Source organism: Equus quagga, chromosome 1 (genome assembly GCF_021613505.1).
Source record: "Equus quagga isolate Etosha38 chromosome 1, UCLA_HA_Equagga_1.0, whole genome shotgun sequence".
Classification (NCBI taxonomy): Eukaryota; Metazoa; Chordata; class Mammalia; order Perissodactyla; family Equidae; genus Equus; species Equus quagga.
In genome coordinates, this window is record NC_060267.1 from 83,794,317 (window position 1) to 83,817,436 (window position 23,120).

The window sequence follows — 23,120 nt, forward strand, 5'->3', positions numbered from 1 at the left end:
ACAGCACCAAACAAGATGAACACCAAGAGGCCCACACCAAGAAACATTATAATTAAAACTTCCAAAATGAAAGATAAAGAGAGAATCCTAAAAGTGGTAAGAAAAAGGCAACAAGTGATGTACAAAGGAAAGCCAATAAAGCTATCAGCAGACTTCTCAGCTGAAACCCTACAGGCTAGAAGAAAGTGGCATGACATATTTACAGTGCAGAAAGGAAAAAACCTACGATGAAGAATTTTTCACCCAGCAAGGTTATCATTCAAAATGGAAGGAGAGATAAAGAGCTTCCCAGTCAAGCAAAAATTAAAGGAGTTTATCATCAAGAGACCAGTTCTACAGGAAATGCTGAAGGGACTTATTTAAGTGGGAAAGAGAAGAGCACAAATAGGGATAAGAAAATGATCAAACAAACAAACAAACAAACCCCAGGCAATATAATCACTGGTAAAGGCAAAAATACAGTAAAGGTAGCAGATCAACCACCTATAAAGATGATATATAGGTTAAAAGACAAAAATACTAGAATTACCTATTACAATGATAAGAGTGTAATGGATAGACACACACAAAACAACAGATTAGATATGATTTCAAAAACATAAAATGTGGGAGTAGGGGATTAAAAGATTAGAGCTTTCAGAAAAAGGTCAAGCTAAAGAGACTATCAACTTAATATAGATTGCTATATACATAGAATATTATATAGGAACTTCATGGTAATCACAAACCAGAAACTTATAATAAGTAAACAAATAAGTAAGAGGAAAGAAATCAAACATATTACTAAAGAAATCCATCAAACCACAAGGGAAGAGAGCAAGAGAAGAAGAAAAATACAGAGAAGAACTACTAAAACACCCAGAAAAAAAGTAACAAAATGGCAAGAAATGCATTTTTATCAATAGCTACTCTAAATGTCAATGGACAAAATGCTCCAATCAAAAGACATAGGGTGGCCGATTGGATAAGAAAACAAGACCCATATATGTGCTGCATACAAGAGACACACTTCAGACCTAAAAACACTAACAAACTGACAGTAAAAGGATGGAAAAAGATATTCCATGCAAATGGCAAAGAAAGAAAGCAGGGGTAGGAATACTTATATCAGACAAAATAGACTTTAAAACAAAAGCTGTAAGAAGAGGCAAAGAAGGGAACCACATAATGATAAAGGGAACAAACCAACAAGAGGATATAGCACTTGTACATATCTATCCACCAACATAGGAGCATCTAAATATATAAGGCAATTATTAACAGACATGAAAGGAGAAATAGACAGTAAGACAACAATAGTAGGGGATTTTAACACCCCACTTACACTAATGGATGGGTCACCCACAAAGAACATCAATAAGGAAATATTGGCCTTAAATGACACATTAGACCAGATGGACTTAGTAGATATATATATAGAACATTCCATCAAAAAACCGCAGAATACACATTCTTTTCAAATACACATGGAACATTCTCCAGGATTGATCACATATTAGGCCACAAAACAAGTCTCAATAAATTGAAGAAGATTGAAATAATACCAAGTATCTTTTCTGACCACAAAGGTATGAAACTAGAAATCAACTACAGGAAGGAAATTAGAGAAGCCACAAAAATGTGAAGATTAAACAAAATGCTAATGAACAACGATTGGGTGAATGAAGAAATCAAAGGGGAAATCAAAAAATTCCTGGAGACCAATGAAAATGAAAATATGACGTGCCAAAATCTATGGGATACAGCAAAAGTGGTTCTAAGAGGGAAGTTCATAGCAATTCAGGCCTACCTCAACAAGCAAGGAAAATCCCAAGTAAACAACCTAACAGTGCGCCTAAAGGAACTGGAAAAAGAACAGCAAACAAAGCCCAAAATCAGGAGAAGGAAGGAAATAATAAAAATCAGAGCAGAAATAAATGAAATAGAGACAAAAAATAGAAAAAATTAATGAAGAGAAGAGCTGACTTTTGGGAAAGATAAAATTGACAAACCCTTAGCTAGACTCGCCAAGAAAAAAGAGGGAAGGCTCAAATAAATAAAATCAGAGATGAAACAAGAGAAATTACAATAGACACCTGAGAAATACAAAGGATTATAAGAGAACACTATGAAAAGCTATACACCAATAAATTGGATAATCTAGAAGAACAGGATAACTTCTAAGAATTATACAAACTTCCAAAACTGGATCAAAAAGAAGTATAGTATTTGAATAGACCAATCACCACCAAGGAGATTGAAACAGTAACCGAAAACCTCCCAAAAAATAAAAGTCAAGGACCAGATGGCTTCCCTGGTGAATTCTACCAAACATTCAAAGAAGATTTAATACCCATACTTCTCAAACTGTTCCAAAAAAATGAAGAGGAGGGGAAGCTTCCTAACTCATTCTACAAAGCCAACTTTATCCTGATACCAAAATCAGACAAAGACAACACAAAAAAAGAAAATTACAGGCCAATATCACTGATGAGCATCGATGCAAAAATCCTCAACAAAATCCTAGCAAATTGAGTACAAAAATACATTAAAAAGATCATAGATCATGATCAAGTGGGTTTTATTCCAGGGATGCAGGGATAGTTCAACATCCGAAAATCTAACAACGTGATACACCACATTAACACAATAAAGAATAAAAATCATGTGATCATCTCAATAGATGCAGAGAAAGCATTTGACAAGATACAGCATCCATTTATGATAAAAACTCTAAATAAAATGGGTATAGAAGGAAAATACTTCAACATAATAAAGGTCATATATGACAAACCCACAGCAAATATCATTCTCAATGGAGGAAAACAGAAAGCTATCCTTCTAAGAACAGGAAGCAGACTTAGATGCCCACTTTCATCACTTTCATTTAACATAGTATTGGAAGTCCTAGCCACAGCAATCAGGCAAGAAAAAGAAATAAAATGGATCCAAATTGGAAAAGCAGCAGTGAAACTGTCACTATTTGCAGAAGAAAACCCTGAAGAATTCATTATAAAACTTTTAGAAATAATAAATGAATACAGTCAAGTCGCAGGATACAAAATCAACATACAAAAATTTGTTGTGTTTCTATACACTAACAATGAAGTAGTATAAAGAGAAATGAAGAATACAATCCCATTTAAAATTGGAACAAACAGAATAAAATACCTAGGAACAAACTTAAAAGAGGTGAACGATCTGTATACCGAAATCTATAAAACATTGTTGAAAGAAATTGAAGACAAAAAGAAGTGGAAAGATATTCCATGCTCTTGTATTGGAAAAATTAACATACTTAAAATCTCCATACTCCCTAAAGCAATCTATAGATTCAATGCAATCTCTGTCAACGTTCCAACATCATTTTTCACAGAAATAGAACAAAGAATCCTAAAATTTATATGGAACAACAAAAGACCTCTAATATCCAAAGGAATCCTGAAGAAAAAGAAGTATCCCACTCCCTGATTTCAAAATATACTACAAAGCCATAGCAACCAAAACAGCATGGTACTGGCACAAAAAGAGACACACAGATCAATGGAACAGAATTGAAAGCCCAGAAATAAACCCACACATCTATGGACAGCTAATTTTTGACAAGGGAGCCAAGAGTATACAATGGAGAAAGAAGAGTCTCTTCAATAAATAGTGGTGGGAAAACTGGACAGCCACATGAAAAAGAATAAAAGTAGACCATTATCTTACATCATGCACAAAAATCAACTCAAAATGGATTAAAGACTTGAACGAAAGCCTGAAACCATGAAACTTGTAGAAGAAAACATAGGCAGTATGCTCTTTGACATCAATCTTAGCAGTATAGTTTCAAGTACCATATCTGACTGGGCAAGGGAAATAAAAGAAAAAATAAACAAGTGTGACTACATCAAACTAAAAAGCTTCTGTACAACAAAGGAAACCCTAAGAAAACGAAAAGACAACGTAACAATTGGGAGAAGATATTTGCAACCATATATCAGATAAGGGGTTAATATCCAAAATATACAAAGAACTCATACATCTCAACAACAAAAAAGACAACAACCCAATTGAAAAATGGGCAAAAGATCTGAATAGAGATTGCTCCAAAGAAGATATATGGATTGTCAACAGGCACGTGAAAAGATGTTCAACATCTTTAGCTATAAGAGAAATGCAAATCAACACTACAATGGGATATCATCTCACTCCTGTCAGAACAGATATAATTAGCAAGACAGGAAACAACAAGAGTTGGAGAGGATGTGGCGAGAAGGGAAGCCTCACACACTGCTAGTGGGAGTGCAAACTGGTGCAGCCACTCTGGAAAACAGTATGGAGTTTCCCCAGAAAATTAAGAAAAGATCTACCATATGATCCAGCTATTCCACTGCTGGGTATTTATCCAAAGAACTTGAAAACACAAAGGCATAAAGGTACATGCACCCCTATGTTCATCACAGCCTCGTTCACAATAGCCAAGACTCGGAAGCAACCTTGGTGCCCATGAAGGGGCCAATGGATAAAGAAGACATGGCATAAATACACAATGCAATACTTCTCAGCCATAAGAAATCATGAAATCCGGCCATTTGTGGCAACATGGATGGATCTTGAGGATATTATGCTAAGTGAAATAAGTCAGAGGGAGAAAGTCAAATACCGTACGATCTCACTCATAAGTAGAAGATGAAAACAATGACAAACAAACACATAGCAACAGAGATTAGATTGGTGGTTACCAGAAGGGAAGGGCAGAGGGAGGAGGGAAAAAGGGGTGATTAGGCACGCATGTGTGGTGATGGATTATAATTAGTCTTTGGGTGGTGAACATGATGTAATCTACACAGAATTCAGAATATATTACGATGTACATGAAAAAAAGAAAAAGTGAAATATATATATGGAAAAAAATAAAGATAAGTAAATAAATGTAAAAAAAGTTTTACTAATTCAAATCTCCATCACCTGAGAACAAGAGTCCCTATTACTTTACTGCATCAACAACACTTGGTATTGACAGATTTCTTAATTTTTACAAATCTGGTCATAGAAAATTATATCTCGTTGTGGTTTTACTTTCTATTTCCCTGATTATTTATGAAATAGAGCATCTCAGCCTTTGCTTATTGGATATGTGTGGCGGAGGTGGTTGGCTATTCACCAAAATTTCATGACCTCCTTCCCACATGTGAAGTTGTCACTAGGAGCCAGCTGCCACATTTTCTACTAATCTAGGTGTAGGTACATGGCAGCTTCTCCCAAATGGAAGAGAATGCATCTTATTTTCTGGTTAGAATTTTAAAGAAGAGTATGTGTCTTCTCCGCTATCATCTGGAAACAAATACCCTGCTGCCCTGAGAGACAAGTGAACCTGGTCCCTGAATCACCACATAGTGAAATGCTGTCAACCCACTAGAAGACCCACACTGGACCAGTAGAGCAGCCATCACTATCCTTACTGATTCAAAATTTTCTTTTGTGAAATACATGATTATTCCTTTTCTCTGCTTTTTTATTGGGTATTCTCTTTTTATTTATTATATTGTAAGACAGACTTCATATAATCTGGTAATAAATCCTTTGTCAGTTGTATACATTGCAAATGACTTCCATTATTGGAAGCTTATTACTTTTGTTTTTTTAAACTATCTATTAATGTCTTAATCTTAATGTGATTAAAGTTATTAATGCATTATTTTATGATGTGTGTTTTTGATTTTAACATTTTTCCTTGAGAAAGTCACCTTGAAAATGGCAACCATTCTGTTTATAGATAACAAGGAAGGGACGTGACATCAGGAAAAGTGCAGAGGCTGAGGAAGTGTGGACTGAGATTTCTCATCAGAGGGAGCATCTTGAGTTTGTATAAGTGGAAATACCCCAGTGGACTCCCCTCTAGCACAATTTTCTACAGATAACTTACCATTAGGTAGGTCTACTCTATACTCTTGCTCATAGGACATAGTTGTTTAGCAAAGTAACCTACAAGACTGATACAGTACTATAGCGTCAGTGTCAGAGTAAATGTCCTTTAAACTCAGAGATATTAATATCAATTCAACACACACATACATCTTATAATTAACAGCTCGTATGTGCAAGGCATTGTCCATCCAGAGTCCGGGGGAAGTTTTTGACCTTGGAAAATAGAAACCATTGAGTCTCTAGAGTGAAACTTGTGCCTCTGACCTAATTGACACTGTGTGATAAAAAGCTGAGATAGATGTTATAAGAATAGAATCATAGAATGTCAGTAGTATATGCTTTTGTAACAACTCAATGGGATCCAGTTTTCATAGCACTTTGAAAATTTCCATCCCCAATAGGGGATGTTCTGGCATTGGATGGTAAATCCTGTACTTTTCAGTGTGCTTTACATCAAATATATCTGAATTTTTAAAAAGAAAAAGAAAGGACTTCCTGTCTCATGTACATAAATTTAGTGTACCGTATTCTTATGTCAAACTTTAGAACTTTGCCTTCAGTCCTTTAAAGTCCTTGAAATACATGGAATTGATTGTTTTTAATGGAGTGCAAAATAGAACTCATTTTAATGTTTCTTCTAATATGAATATGTAATATAAGATAATATATTATATTATATAATATGTAATATAATTCAATTTTTAAAGATAATTAATTTTAAAGAGTTTATTTTTTTTCCCCAGTATTCTGCAATAGATGTCCTTGACCGAAAATCAAAGCATCGATTTTGTAATTTCATCTGTACTCCAAAAAATAGATGTAGATAAATCATAGGTGATCTTTAAGTGGAGTGTATTAGTAAGAATTTGTTCGAGAGAGTAGAACAAAAGTGCTTGCCTATACAACTACTACAAGAGCTGGGGAGCAGAGGTCAGGTAAACTGCTCCTGAAGATTAAAAAAGCTAACACCAAAGATTTCAGTCTAAAGAATAAAATAGATAGTTTCAAAAGGTTAATGAGTAGTAGCTGCAAATCTCAAGAATCACTGAAAAAGTCTCCCAATGACTCAATCTGTAGCACTAATGCAGGTGGCTCTTAGGAGCTCAATGGGAAACTACTGTGAATCTCACATTTGCCTATATTTCTGGGTGCAATAACCTTCAGAGAGGAATGCCTTCTTCTCCTCTGCCTGCTAAATCTCTCATGAGTTCCTGTCATGGGAAATCATTAAACATAAACAATACAGAAAAGAAAAATCCGGAAAATGTAATTTCCAGCTTCACGACTACAATGCAGTGGAAGCCTTAGAAGTGGGTGATGACAATGCTAAGTTAACAGCAGACTATCTAGTATGGGGCATAAGGACAAGAAAAGGGGATTGTGTAGGAGGCTGAGAGAGGGCCCACCTGCAAGTCCCAGGAACAAGATGAGGGATGCATGGGACAGAGCCACCCAAGTTGAGCGCATTTTAGATCAGCTAACCTGCAGCTGGCCACAGAAGGATGAGTGAGAGGATCCAAGTCCAGAAAAACCACCATCCCAAGCTAGATCAGCCAAGCCCCAAGCTGGACTGGCCAAACTTCAACGAACCCTCAGATTCATAAGTAACATAAATGCTTATTGTTGAAGGCTGCTGAGAGTTGTGGTCATTTGTTATCCAGCATTTTTGTCGCAAGAGCTAACTGATACACAGGAGTATGAGAAAGCCCTTATGTCACAAGGGAAAGCCTAACATCAGTAGTATGGGAAAGTATATTCCTGTCCTGGAAGTGAGGAGGAAGGAGTACACCTTTTTTTAAACAATAATCCAGTTCACCACACTTAATACCTGGAATGTTGGAAAAGTACTTCTCAGGAGATGTAATATTTCCCTGCTATTCTTTCTAAATTTATTTAGTTGAAGATTGTTTTCCTCTTCCGCTGAAAAAAAACTTTTAAGGATCCCATAAGTTCTCTTCTAAGCCTTAGGTATTAGAAAGGGTAAAGATTACTTTCTATCACAAACACCGTCTCAATTCTGTAGTTAAATTTCCCTCTCCCTCATTAGATCTGGCTTCAGGCAAGCATCTGAGGTCCAGAATGGAGTCATATGGTATATTATCTTTTTTTCCTTCATTTTTATCAAGTCTAATTGCAGTTGATAAACCCACTTTCTGGGGATGTAGCATGGAAAGAAGAATGATGATGAAGTGACAATAATATGCTTCTTTGGTTGTTACTGTATTACAAAGTTTTGACTTCTGTTGACCTGGATGATAGTTAAAACTGACTCATTCCCTTGTTATTACTTCCAGACCAAGGGATATTCAGAGACTTCCAGGCTGCCTTCCCACACATCCTCTGTGGTATAACTAAGTATATTTCTTCCTGTGAATGCTTCTCCTCATAGCCCTTGGTTTCGTGATGGTACATTTCCTGTACATCTCTTATCCTTTCTTTGAGTTTCCTAGACTTACCAATAGGTCTTCTTGGGAAGAATTGAAAATGGCTTCATACCACTTCTCTCTCACATAACCCACCTGTGGTCCACGGGAAACACTTTTGCTTTTATTGCCCCACCATGAAAAGATGTGAAAGTATTTACCAAACATAATTTTATTCCATAATTCCAATTCTCTCTCTGTCCTTTCCCATTTCATCTTTCTTGTTGCTCTTGCTCTCGTAAAAGGAAAGGATATATATCAAACTCTCTAAATGATTATTTTGAAGCTTCTCCCACCAAGCTTCAAGAGAGGAGGAAAGTATCCCTCTCTCTTTCGGGAGGATTTGGGGTTCACTGTGCAGCTTTCTCAGATGAAACAAAACAAAACATCAGCTTACAAGAACCTCTCATCTCCAGGTCTTAGCACTTTTTTGATCCACATCTAGGTTAAGAGGCTTAAGAGTTATGAAACTGCTTATTGAGGGTTCCTATAAATATTTTCATTTTGTATTTTACAACTCACTTTGGTATCTGCTGTCTATCAAATCTTGGTACCTCAACTGAAACTTCCAGTTAAACACCTTACACGTGCTGCTCCCCCTTCCTGTGATTATCAGGAAAAGATAGAACTTTGTGTGTCTGGATAATGCTGATTTGTTAAGTCTCAGGTAAAGCAATACCTTCTCTGGGAAGCTTTTCATATCCTCTGACACTTGGCTAAGCTAATTATTCCCTCTCAGGACACAGTGTTCCATGTAAACAATTATGGTCCTTGGTTTTATCACTCAGGAATCAGGCAGTCAAGATTTAAATCTTCCTTTCACCAACTGTGATTTTAAGGCATTCTTCAGCTCTTTGAGCCTGAGTTTTCCCAACATATCTTTAGGGTTGTTGTCATGATTAAAGTAGATGATTTAATGCACGTTAAACTCTTCAACTAGTACCAGAGACAATGGGAGTGACATTTATTTTGTTGCTGAATATCTGTACGTGCTTGAGGATAAAGGAAGTGTGGGATGCATTCATGAAGGACAAGAAAGCAGTGTGTTAATTATCATATAAGGAGAGTAAAATTTAATATGTCCTCCCTGAAATTTCTAAAAGGGCTCAGGGTCCCTGGATACCTGGGTTCTGGGTGAAGAAGAAACTATATTGTCACCAAAATGGAAAATTCTTTAGAAATGGAGATGTGAAAGGCCAAATGCATTTTACAACAATTTAATATTTGAGGAAGGGCCAACCTTGATGGTTTCCATTTAATGATACCAGCCATTTTGACATAGAATCCTCAAAGTGTTGTACAATCCCCATTATCCAAGAAAAGAGCAAATTAAGTCCTGGAAAGCATATCCCCTTTTACTCCTCCCCCTAACAGGTGCAGGAATAATGTCAACAAAGATTTCTGAGTAACATCTGTGGAAGGAAGACAAGTGAAATATAGTTTCAATAATTTGTATTTACAGAAAAATGATCATATGAGTATTTTAAAAGAAAAGTAAGTATCAGTTAGGAGAATATATTTTCTTATTCAAGAGTTTCCTCAAGGCCCCTTTCATGTCTTTATTTCTCAGGCTATAAATGAAGGGGTTCAACATGGGAGTGACCACTGTATACATCAACGAAGCAATTATGTTATTGTCATTGGTGTTGTTGGATGAAGGGAGGAAATATAGACCAATAATTGCCCCATAGTAGAGAGTCACTACAGAGAGATGAGATCCACAAGTGGACAAGGCTTTGCAGATGCACTGGGTAGAGGGAACCCGGAGGATTGTGGCCCCAATACGTCCATAAGAAACCAAGATGCATAAGAATGGAACCATAATGGCAGTTAATCCCGCAGTAAAGATTAGCAATTGGTTGAGGGAAGTGTCTGAGCAGGACAATTTGAGTAGGGCAGCAAGGTCACAGAAGAAGTGAGGCACAGTGTGGTCAGCACAGAAGGACAGCCAGGCCAGGAGGAGGGTGTGCAAAAGAGCACAAGCACAAGCAATGAGCGAGGACCCAGCCACCAGCATGACACAAATGCTCTGACTCATGATGGTGGTATAATGGAGAGGATGACAGATGGCCACATACCTGTCATAAGCCATTGAAGTGATCAGGAAACTGTCCAAATCAGCAAAGAAGATGAAAAAATATGTCTGTGTAATGCATCCTGCATAGGGGATGGATTTGTACTTAGTCTGCATGTTCATCAGCATCTTAGGGACGGTGACAGATGAGAAGGAGACATCAGTGAAGGCCAAGTGGCTGAGGAAGAAGTACATGGGGGTGTGGAGGTGAGAGTCCAGCCAGATGAGCAGGATGATGAGTAGATTCCCCAGTACTGTGGTCATGTACATGCCCAGGAACAGGGCAAAGAAAAAGCCCTGCTGCACTGGTGGGATAGGGAGCCCCAGGAGGAGGAACTCAGACACAGTGCTCTGGTTTTCCCTCCTCATATTGATATATCAGCTGGAGGGCACTGGTGGGGAAAGTTAAAGTGAAAAGGAATGTCTCTGGATAAAAAAATTATCATTGTGGCATAGCATAATAGAGATGTTCTTTTGATTTAGGTAATGTCTTTTCCGTATTTTCTTACATCTGATGCATATTTTGCTGAATAAATGTAGAAAAAAATATAGCCACTTTCTTTCTCAATCTTGTCCCAGTCTCTGTAAATGATAATACTAACAGTGAATGTTATTAAACATTGTCCTGATTCGCTGTTCTAATAGCTTACATGTCATAACTACTTCAACAGTCTTAAGTATATAAACTAGGTAGGTACTGTTATTATTTCCACTTTCCTATGGGATAGCTGAGGCAGACAGTCTCACACTCACTGAGGTAAGAAGAGGAGAAGCTGGGCTTTGGGACCCAAGCATTTTGACTCCACAATTTAGTCTCTGGAATCAAAATAAATTACTTGACAACAGAAATCTCATTGCCTTTTATAATTTTGTGTGTAATGAGCTGTTTAATTCTGTATCCTCTGCTTCTCTACACATACCATGATTATTTCTAATTTGTTCATTGGTTGTGGACCCAGAATCTATCACAGACAATGAATACACACGCAATGTAAATTTGTCTAACAAATAAAAGATGTCACATCCAATTACATTCATCATGGCAGCCTCTTTAAGAAACTTACATCAGGCTTTGTTCAAGACCCATGTTTAACCTTAATAATCGTGGAACTTCATGTTATTTAGTTATCACATGGTATCACATTGAAAGAAGTACAATCTAAAAGCCAAACATAATTTTTAAAAGGAATTCTAAACTTTTATTTGTCTCTAAAATAACCTGTAAGAGATTTATTTCCTAATCAAAATCAGTATTTATCAAACTATCTTTATATTTTTTAAAAGAGAAGATAAGGATTCACTATAACATAACAAAACTTGTTATAAAGCTATATGGATTACAATGAGTAATGTGTTTTTTACAAAGATAAACCAATAAAACAGTAGAAGAAAACAGAGAGCCTAGAAACAGACACATTTTTAATGAGGACTTGGCCTCACCATCACTTTTTCAGCTGGATTCAGAAGGCAACCACGTACCAGTCCTGGTCCCTCCAACTCCAACTGAGGGAAAGGAAGAGTGTAATTATGAAACAACTTAATCCAGTAGGTGAAAATTCATGTCAAATGATAACTTTCAGTGACTACAGTAAAGTAGCCACTGGCTCCCTTAATACCTGGAACCAGATATCAAATCAGCATATTCATCAGTGCTTTACCAATAGGTCTCCAAGAAACAGGTGAAAGATAGTTTGCTACTTAGTCTTAGAAGCAGGAGGCTTTCTGCACGATGTCAGCACCTTGAATCCAATCCTGACCCCATAATCTTCATGGATTATGGAAAATAAGTCATGGAACACTCAATCTTTTTTTCTTGAGATTCTTCAGATTATCTGGGCCAGTTTTTCTTGGGGGTACATGCAGAACTATGGCTATGCAGTGTGATTTCTAGAACAGCATTGAGACTTCCATATCCCTACCCAAAACATTATCCTCAATAGGATCTGGCACCTGAAATTCCTTCAGCAAGAGAAAAAAGGCTTCAAGGTCCCAACTATAGATTAGGTTTAAAAGTAAAAATTCCTAGGAGAGAGAGCCCTCTGGCCAGAAGTCTCACTGAGATGGAACGGTTGGGAGCTGTTCATATTTGGGGACCAGTTTTGGACAGCAGAACAAGGGCACTGACCTCGTCAAACAAACTGAAGAGGGGAGAGGACTGCAGATTACAGGCAGAATGAAAGCAGAGGCTGCAGACACTGAGAACGAACTTACTGTCCTTCTAAAATGACTGCTAAAAGGCTAGAAATGGTCACTGTTCATAAAATCTAATTGAGCACCTAATTTTCAAAGACTGTGCTTTTCAAATATTATTCACTTCTTCCCACAACCTTTCAAGATAGACATCCTTATCCTCATTTTACAGAGGAGAACAAGGGGACTCAGTCATGAAACTTACCCAATGTTATAGCGCCAGTATATGGTGAACCTGGGATTTGATCCCATCTATCTGGTTCCAAAGACTATATTCTCCCCACTATGTTATATGCCTTCGTTAACTATATCCTCAAGTAAGACAGTACTTGCTGCCTGAGAGCACTCAAGAATTTCAGGAAGTAAATCAGGAAGTTTGAGGATGAATGAAAATCTGTGGTTTCAGTATATGTGCCTGGATCATATTGTCAATAATAACGATAACAATAAAATTATAATAACAATCATTCATTAATCATGCGTTTATTGTGTAATTAATATTGGTTAGTGCGATGACATATACCTTGTATCATATCAGTCTAACAGGGTCAGAAAAAAGACATTATGCTCATTTAACCAGTTGGAAACTAGGGCTTAGAGAGTGGAAGTAATTTGCCTAAAATCGTTCAGCATGAAAATGATAGACACATTATTCAAACCCAGATTTGTCTGATTTCAAACCCATGTTCCTAACCACTATGCTATATTGCCTCTAGGAGATCATAATTTGGTGAAAAAGTGACATCTGGATATATGTTCTTCAGAAAAGTGAAAAAGAGGGAATCTAAGTTCCACAAAGCCTTTGGATGGATGTATTTCCTTAGCTCTTAATCAGATGGTCAGAAGTGAATAGAGAGACTAGGATACCAGCACCTGGGGTTACAAAGACAGCTACTCATAAGGTGAATTTCTCAGGGCTCTGGGACAAAAGCAGATTAGACCCTGGCCAATGTTTTTGATGGGCTACTTAATTTCTGTCAATAGGGGAAAGGTTAAGGCAACTATGGTACATACCCATTGGAAGTAATATTGTGTAGTCAGTAAAAGGAATTCATGAAAACTTATGACATAATTTTGAAGGAACATAGTAGAAAATTATATACAGGCATATTTACAAATATTTGCAAAAACAATGCAGATTATATTATTATTAAACCTGGAATATTTTGCTCACAGCTTGAATGTATGCCAGATATTCAGTAAAACTGTGAAAGACATAACATTTTCCTAGAGAAGAAAGGCAAAACCCCAAGGAATTATAATTTTGTCCATCTATGTTATTTGAGACACTATAATAAATTTATAAAAGTCCTTGCTGCGAGTATAATCATCTGCAATATTTTGTAGCAGACCTTTCACACACACACACATACTCGCACATACAGCACACTTATTGCTGAGGTAAGTCTATAAGCACTACCCTTACCTAGCTCAGGGGTGATAAATTCAAATACTCTCAGCTCCAGGGTATGAACTAATTTTTCATTAGATCTGGGATGGGGGAAAAAGTCACAGTCTCAACCCTGAAGCGAGGAGGAGATACACTAACTCTTTTTCAGCAGATCCAAGCAACAACAAAGGTATTCATATTTACCAGCCAGGCTGGGAACCCAGGGGACCAAGGCCACAAATTTCTGGTGAGGGACAATTTGAGAGTAATGACTGTATTTCCTTAACCATTCCCAGGGGAGATATGCCTTTGCCAGATACTAAAGATAGTCAACTCCTTTGGGAATACAAATGAGGACTTTATTTGCAGATTCATTTATTTATAAAGAATTTTCACATCTATGAGCTCATTTAACCTTCTAAATAATTCTTGAGGTGGATAATATTTTTCACATTTAATTGTTTTTGAGAGTGGCTCAAAAGGAAATGATCAAATGAGGATTCAAATCCAAACATATTAACTTCAGACCTAAAGCTGAATTGCATTGAATCGTGATGTCTCCCTTGTAATAGTGGTCTCTGTATCTTGTGGACTTCTTCCTTCCCACAGTCAATCTGGAACTAGGAGGAGAGTTGCTATTAATCCCTGGGTGATAAAAACACTTATCAAGGAATCAAGGAATAGCCGTGCTTCTGTTTCTCAGAAATAGAGTTTTCTCTTCCTACAGAAACACCTGAGTGCATGCGGGGATATTTTCTTACTGTTAAGACACATAATAATAGTAGGTACATCTTCAAGGCTCAAAATATATTCTGTAAGCATAAGAATGAGTCTGAGAAGCCTTTGAAAACCTGTTCTATTCAGGTTGGCAAATATAGAGAAGAGACAAAGAATCAAGTGGTGGAGACAGCATTTTACTCATTATTTTTTTCAATAATTTATTCATTTATTTAGTCATTCATAAAAAATATTGTGTACCTACTATGTGGCAAGGATTTTGTGAGTACGATAAGTAAATATTTGAAAATACAGGGTTTTTTCTCTCAAAGAGCTACTAACCCTGTGAGCAGGATAGACAAGACGGTGTGTGTCAAATGCAGTAATGAAAGTGAGTGCTGAGTATTATGAGAGCACAGAGGAGGGGTATTAAACCCAAATATAGGAGGTCAAGCAAGGTAGGTTTGTAGGAAATTACATGTCAACAGAGATCCCAGACAATCAAAAAAGTAAAAGGTGACGTGGACAGCATAGAGACAGATGTTTGGAAGAGAGAAAAAGAGAAGAATAGGAAAAGACTTGGAGAAGAGAAAGGATGACAAATTTGGGAAGTTTTTATCAGGAAGAGTAGAACAGCTGAAATGTACACTTCAACAAGGGAAGAGATTCAGGATGAGGCCAGGGAAATTAGCAAGAATGAATCATGCAGAGCCTTGGAAGCCATGTTGAACAATTTTTACTTTATCCAAAAGGAAAGGGAGAGCCATAGAAGGATTTGATCAGAATATTGACAGTGTAATATTAAAAACTATCACTATGGGTGAAGAATGGATAATGAACATATGTTTTCAGTGGGTGGAGGGAATGTTGGCAGGACAGGAATAGAGTGGTGAGATGCAAGACCAGAAGGAAGGAGATTAGTTGGGAAGTGGTCACAGTCACTTAGTTAGGAGATTATGGAAGTCTATCTAAGGGAGATAATGGAGTCACAGAGAACTATGTGGATTTAAGTCTCCTTCAGAGTCAAAATCTAAAGGATGCAGTTATTTTAATGTGAGCTGATTTTGATAAGACTATATAAATCTTGATGGGACTATATAAGTTTTGATAAGACTATATAGGAGTTAAAAACCTCTCTAAATTTATGGCTTGGACAGCTGGGTTCATTGTTATGCTATTCACTGATATAGGGGACACAGAAGAAGAAACAGATTTGAGAAGTTTATTACATACTGAGTGTGAAGTACCTATGGGTCATTTATGAGAAGAAATTCAGGAGGTAGTTGGATATATTTTGGATAGTGATAGAAATTCATGGGCCGTCAACGTAGAAGAGGATGAGATTGCCTAAAGAGAAATGCGATGAATAAGAAAAGTTGAGAAAGAAGAACAAGAATGAAGAGGAGAGAAAGAGGGGAGGAGAGGGGAGAGGACGGAAAGAAAAATGAGGGAACGGAAGAGAACAGGGCTGAGGACAGATTATAGGGAACATTGACAATTAAGGAAATGGCTGAGGAAGGGTGTCCCAAAATGGTATCAAAGAACAACCAGAGACATAGAAAGAAAATATAAAAATGTAGGACCATGGGAGCTAAGGGAAGAGAAGTTTAAGTGTTGAAAACCACCCATTGAATTTAGTAGTTAGGAGGATTTTTGTGATGTAACCAGATTCAATGTCAGTGTGTGGTGGGAACAGAATGTAGGTTACAATGGATTGAGGCATAAATGGAAAGTAAGGAAATGCAGAAGGTGAGTAGTTGGATTGATCCAACATTGAAACTTTACTAGATGGGTGGGATGGAAGACCATTGTAGTAAAACTTGGGCAAATTGGTAAGAGAGTGATAAACTATGAGATCTATCCTAGAGAGGTAATAAAGTGAAAACAAAACAAATTCGGGGGGAAAATGGACAGGATCAGAGACTGGGTAGATTTATGAGGCCAAAGATCCTGTAAAATGAGTAGAGTTGAAAGAGAGGGTAGTGGCTAAATACTTAAACTTAATATTTCATAGGTGAAGCATTTCCAGTTTTCATAATATGGCCATGGGAAGAGATGGCTAAAGTGCAATGTAGGTCAAGGTCGTTTAAGATGAGATAAAGAATAATATGTCATGTTGTTGAATACTTCATTCATGCAAATGCTGCAGGCACCTAAATTGATGGCCAATTTCTCGGGGAGAAAAACTAATTCATGTGCCAAAGCTGTAATAGGAGTAATTGGAATTTTGTAGTTGGTGGTATAGGCTTTTACATATATCAGTTTCTACTCTTTGCCTAATACAGAAAAAGCTTTATGCAGAAAGATGTCTAATTACAGCATAATTTTAAAAGATAAGAATTAGTTACAGTCTAGTTTCCATCAATAAGGGAAGGATTAAGGCAACTATGGTACATAACATTCGAAATAATATTACATAACCATTAAAATGATGTTTAGGAAAAACTTAAGATAATTTTTGAAAGAACATAGTAGAAAATTGAATATAAGCTTGTTTACAACTATTTGAAAAAATGCAAATTATCACCTTTTTTAAAAACGTGGAAGAATGTGCTCCAAAATATTAACAGAAGCCATTCTGCTGTTGGGATTAGAGGCATTTATGTGTTTTAAAAATATTTCTTTGCCATAATATTCATACAACCATGCATTTCTTTTATAAGTAATGAAAGAGTTGGACAGTTTTGTGAGCCAGTGCTGATTCTCTTGGGAAAGACAGTGGTCCAGGAAGAAAAGCCTGCAACTTTATATCCACTCTCATAGGTTCATCCACTTGTTTTTGCCCCAAATACTTTTTGTCTCTGAACTTCCATTCTTACTCCCTCCAGGCCCCAGACAAACACTTAAACCATTCACCAATGCCCAAGAATCCATGTATATTCTCATCCCAGGCCATTTATACAAAGATATGACCAGGTATTCGCCTCAAAAGCTTTCTTGTAGGGAGGATTTCCCTGTTGTTTAGAGCTACCCTGATCAGATCTGAATTAGAACAGCAGTCAATTTTCAGCTCCCACAAACATATGTACCTGACCTATAGATCAAGCCCAGGACTTTTCCTCCTTATCAGTTGGTTGTATGGAACCCCTCATGAGGTTAGTATTGTGAGTTGAGGGAGAGACATTAACTAACACAGTTAGATGATATGAGGGTCCAGGCCACCTGTTTCTGAAATTTCCTTTGGCTCTCCAGACACACTAAGGCTTAATGCCAAATTTGCTGTTGTGTCTACCTGACCATATGATTTTTTTCCTGGTAATATTCAGCTCCAGTCACTCGATGTCCCATGGTTAAGCACTCAGTCTCTACTAAGGCCCGGGTAGCTTGCTAGCAGCTTACGGCTCCAGAAATACCGCATTGCAACTCTTCTAATGGAGTTTGCCAGAGGCTCCATGTGGTGTCATTATCTACCATGGAAACCTCCAGCACCGTAGGTTCTGCCAGTTCAGATGATCCAATTAGCAGTGTCCCTTGTACTGTAGCCTGAATTAGTTTCATAGCTCTTTATTACTCCAGATCCTACTTAAAACTGGCAGTCTATCAAGTCATTTGACAAATTCGCATGAGCAGTATTGCAGGTGTGGTATGTGCTGTCTCCAAAATCTGAAGTGGCCTAACTAGTGCAATGAAAGGTGCAATAATTGTCCTTTGCTTTCCAGTTAGAATCCTGCCTTGCATCTATCTCATTGTAAGCTCCTCTGTGACATTCTATCCCATGCTGCCTGCCACAGGTCTTTCTTCTGTCCACAGTATGTCAGACTTTAATCTAAGTTGTCTACCTCCTGACTCACTGTATCTCAATCTATCCAAACTCACCACCCATGCCACTGTCCATGCCTTGCAGTCTACTCATCTGTACCACTTGCCTACACAACTTCCTGTATCCTGTATCTGAGCTTCTACATCCTGTATCCAAGTCTTTTTGTCTGTTTGACCTACCTACTTGCTCCCCAGGGTGTTTCCCTTCCCAGTGCACCAAGTGTCTGGTATGTCCTTCCGAGAGAATCCAGGGCCTATAACCAATCTACTTTATGGCCCACTTGGAGTTTGCTAAGCTGCTCTTAGCCAACATTCTGGCAACTTCTCTGGCTTTTGCCTAGAATGCTAACCATGGGACATACACTAGAATTCAACAATTCTGAGTTGACAGAGTTTCCTGAGTCCCTCTGCTCTGAGGTATGTGAAGTTGTGGTAATAACACAGGTCATCACAGCTAGAAAGAAGCTGCCCAGATATAGGCTTTGCTATATCTACCATCTCTTAAATCTAGACATCAAAAAGGACAAAACAAATCCTCAAAGATTATTATCTCAAGTTATAAATATTTCTTTGCCTTATATATCTCACCCCTATGAATCACAAGTGCCACAACAAATGATCATTTTATTCCAAAGGTCAATTTCAATACACCTGAAGCTTTTCAATTTTGAGTCGATTTTTCTGGATGTGTGTTTCAACTTTTTTCCTATTTGTAAGTTTGTTGTCTTTTTGAGTCTGTCTTCCCTTCTTTCCTCCCTTCCTTCTTCCCTTCCTCACTTCCTTTCTCTCTCCCTCCCTTTCTTGCTTCTTTCCTTTCTTGCTTCCTTCCTTTCCAACTTCCTTCATTCTTCCTTGAAAACTAATTCTATTTGATGAAACCGAAACTTAGTTTATCAAGAAAGCAATAAAAACTCCAAAAAAGTTGATTATCCCTGCCTCTTCCCACTTTGCATTTCATAATGGTCAGCCAAGAGAAGAAACACAAAGTCATTTCTTTTAGGTTACCTGGTGGAAAGGGCCCAAAAAGGTCCCTTTGAATGGGATATGGTTCTACGTAAATTCTCAGAGATCATTCAGTCATTTGGCTTTCTACTTGGACCTCGTTGGAACCAGTAATTCTTTTTTTAACCTCTCTGGAGTTTATCCTATGCCAAAGTGTGACTATGGCTGGGAAAGCAGAGCCTGAAACAGAAGGGAGACTGAGGGTGTCTTGAGAACATGTCTCTGTGGGCTTATTCTCTAAGGTTCCCAGCACAAAGATCTCTCCCATGGGATGTCTTTTCTAGAGGAATCAATAGAAAATTGGTCAATTAATATAAGTTTGATGGATGTCTTTAACTGGAAATTACAAATCCTGCTCCATACCCCCTGGGGTTCTCTCATTGCCTGGTTTTGCTCTTCAGTTCATAGATCTGGGGCTGGTAGATAGGAGTGAGAATATGAGCTTGCAGCTTTTCTTTTTGATGCCCAAGAAGGGTCTAGGACCTTGAAAACTGATTTTTGATCCCCTAAAGAGACTCTCAGGACACCTTACCCACCAATACTGGGTCTAAATGCAGACAAGGTCAGTATTGGGGATGGAATGGGTATTTTCTTTTCTCAGCCATATATGGGTTTATATATGGGTATAGAAGAGGAAGAATTAGAAAGCTGATTTTGGCATGGAGGAGAAGAGAGGAAAAAAAAGACAGAATGAGAGAGAGAGGAAGAATAGAGACATGGGGTGATGGAAGAATGCAGGTACATAGGCAGAGAGCATGAAAACTGAGAGAGAGGAAAGGGAAAATGAGTGAGAGAAAGATAAAGTGAAGGGATAAACAGGAAGAGAAAAAGAGCCAAAAAGAGAGAAAAGTGACCCAAGAGATAAACAAAGAGGTACAGGGAGGCAGATTCTTTCAGGAGGAATTTCTACTCGCTTTGGATCCTGACATAGAAAACCAGATCTGGACAGCCCAGAATGTAAGCATTCCAAAGTTGTTTAGGTGGTTAAGCCAGGAGTTTCACAAAGGCCTGTTATACTTCCAAAACATCTCCTTCACTGGCTATAAAAATATTCCAAATGCCAACACTGGGAATGTTTTTCCCCTATCCCATTTTAGTCAGGATAACATTCCAGTGCATGGCCTTATCCATGGTAGGTTTTGAAAGTCCAGTTGCTGAATGAGTGCATGTGCTTTCTAAGGACAAATGTCCCTCCAAAGGGTCATGTATTTAGTCCTTAACGTTTGAGTGTATAGGATTGTTCAGATCATTCCTGCATTCTGAAGTAAAATGAGGAAACCTGACGTTGAGAAGGACACCTTCATTGAAAGGTCATTGAGGGGGAGAAGATGTAGGAGGCTGGTATCGGGGTAAATAAAGTCATTTCTGACATTCTGCCGAATACATGTCTTGATCCCAAGCTCATGGAAATGGAACTTTATTATTCACAGTGGCCACTGCAGCTACCCTCCTGCCCTTGGCTTGGAGTTATGGTATGAGGCTGCTGATGAATTGACACTTGGCTGCCTGGTAAATCATGCAACTCATCCCTACAGTATGGGGTATGGGCACTGAATTCAGTTCCTGGATATCAGAATATAAACTGCTTCTGTGAGAACCATCCCCTCTCCTGAATTTCCTATTCAGTTTCTCTCCCTGGTAAACAATGCCCATCTCTTTCTCATCCGTCTGGCTTTGTCTGGCAGTAGGATGATGGTTTTCCCTCTGTGTGCATATGTTTCCTATGTTACTTCTCCCTGTTTGCCATCCTGATTTTTGACAATAATTTCTTTCTTTCTTTGTTTTCTTAAGTTTGGCCCTGAGCTAACATCTGTTCCAATCTTCCTCTTTTAATTTTTTTTCTCCTCAAAGCCCCAGTACATAATTGTATATCCTAGTTGTAAATCATTCTAGTTCTTCAATGTGGGACACTACCACAGCATGGCTTGATGAGAGGTATGTAGGTCTGTGCCCAGGATCTGAACCGACAAACCCTGGGCCACTGAAGCAGAGTGCATAAACTTAACCCCTTGGTCACGGGGCCAGCCCACTTTGCCAATAAATTCTAATCTCAATTCCACATCTTCATCCAAGACATGAAAACTCAGAGTTCCGCAAAGGAACTGATATGAATAATTTTTTTCCTGTGTGTAAAAGATTGTAAATTCTTCTAGTCCTTCTCTGGGTAGATTTGCATTTTGTCTTTAGTGGAGGCACAAGGGGAACCAACATTTATTGAGAATTATGCAAGAATAGGTACTAGGACTTTTGCATATGTCATCTCATTTCATCTTTACAGTAAACATAAGGGCATAAATATTTGTTTGTTTGAGATTCTTATCTTTTTGAGATTCACAAAGGTTAAGAAATCTGCTATGGGACAAAAATGCTGTAATAAAACTATAATTATGAGCCAAGTCTATCTTACTATAAAAACTGTGGCTTTTTCCCCAGAGTCTCACACTGTCTCCAAAGAGAGAAAGAGAGTTGAGAATGCCTCACTCCTCAGGTAGCACTAGAAAAAGGAGGAAGTTCGATCTTGTTTACACTGTGTTTACTGATCAGTCTCAATACGTATGTTAGGGTGAGGACATCTCTCAATTGGGATGAGGTCTGCATAGTTAGATTAAAAATTAGAAGATTTGAAATCTGCCACTAGTTTGTCCTCTGTTGCTGAATTTTTGCTTGTGGCTTAGAGCCTTTGGATGAGTAACAGCTTTCTCTGCCACTCTGCCTTTTCTTATCAAAAGAGAGGATGATCTGGAGATTTTGTAGATTCCCCTTGTGATTAGTGGCAAAGGCTTCTAATGAGATAGTAGCCTCATTTCCCTACTTCTTGGGCAGGAATTAGCTCTGTGAAGCTATTGCTTTGCTTTGTTGTATACAAGGTGGAAGTTGGGGAAGGATATGCGGATTTTGTTGCGTACTGCTACCCATATAACCAGAGTCTTTGGATATACCTGAAATCTTCCAATATTTATATATCAATTCCCTTTTTTTTTTTTTTTTTTTTTTAAAGATTTTATTATTTCCTTTTTCTCCCCAAAGCCCCCCGGTACATAGTAGTGTATTCTTTGTTGTGGGTCCTTCTAGTTGTGGCATGTGGGACGCTGCCTCAGCGTGGTCTGATGAGCAGTGACATGTCCGCGCCCAGGATTCGAACCAACGAAACACTGGGCCGCCTGCAGCGGAGCGCGCGAACTTAACCACTCGGCCACGGGGCCAGCCCCATATATCAATTCCCTCTTATAGCTCGAATAAATTACCACAAATGTAGTGGCTTAAAAACCCCCAAATTTATTATCTTTCAGTTCTGGAGGTCAGAAGTATGAAATGGTTTGCATTTGGTTAAAACCAAAATGTTGGTATCCCTTCTGGAGGCTCTAGAAGAACATCTGTTTCCTTGCTTTTTCCAGCTTCTAGAGGCCATTTGCATGCCTTTGCTTGTGTCTCTTTCCTCCATCTTCTAAGCTGACAGCATAACATCTTAAAATCTGTCTCTGACTGACTCTTCTGCTTCCCTCTTCTACATTTAAGGACACCTGTGTTTACATTGGACCCACTCAGTTGATCCAGGATAATCTCATTCCAAATTCAGCTGATTAGCAGCTTTAATTCCATCTGCACCTTCATTCTACCTTGTGTACTAAACCACATCCACAGGTTCTGGGCATTAGGATGTGGATATCTTTGG

General features: G+C 38.0%; 1 protein-coding gene across 1 annotated transcript in view; it reads right to left on the reverse strand.

Moving 5' to 3' along the window:
• The window catches only part of LOC124230503 (olfactory receptor 1L8-like), a 91,848-nt gene extending 81,090 nt beyond the window's left edge, over positions 1 to 10,758 (reverse strand). Inside the window, 1 exon segment of the mRNA XM_046646648.1 lies at positions 10,262 to 10,758. Coding sequence (XP_046502604.1) covers positions 10,262 to 10,758 — 497 coding nt within the window.
• Between the last annotated feature and the right edge of the window lie 12,362 nt (positions 10,759 to 23,120).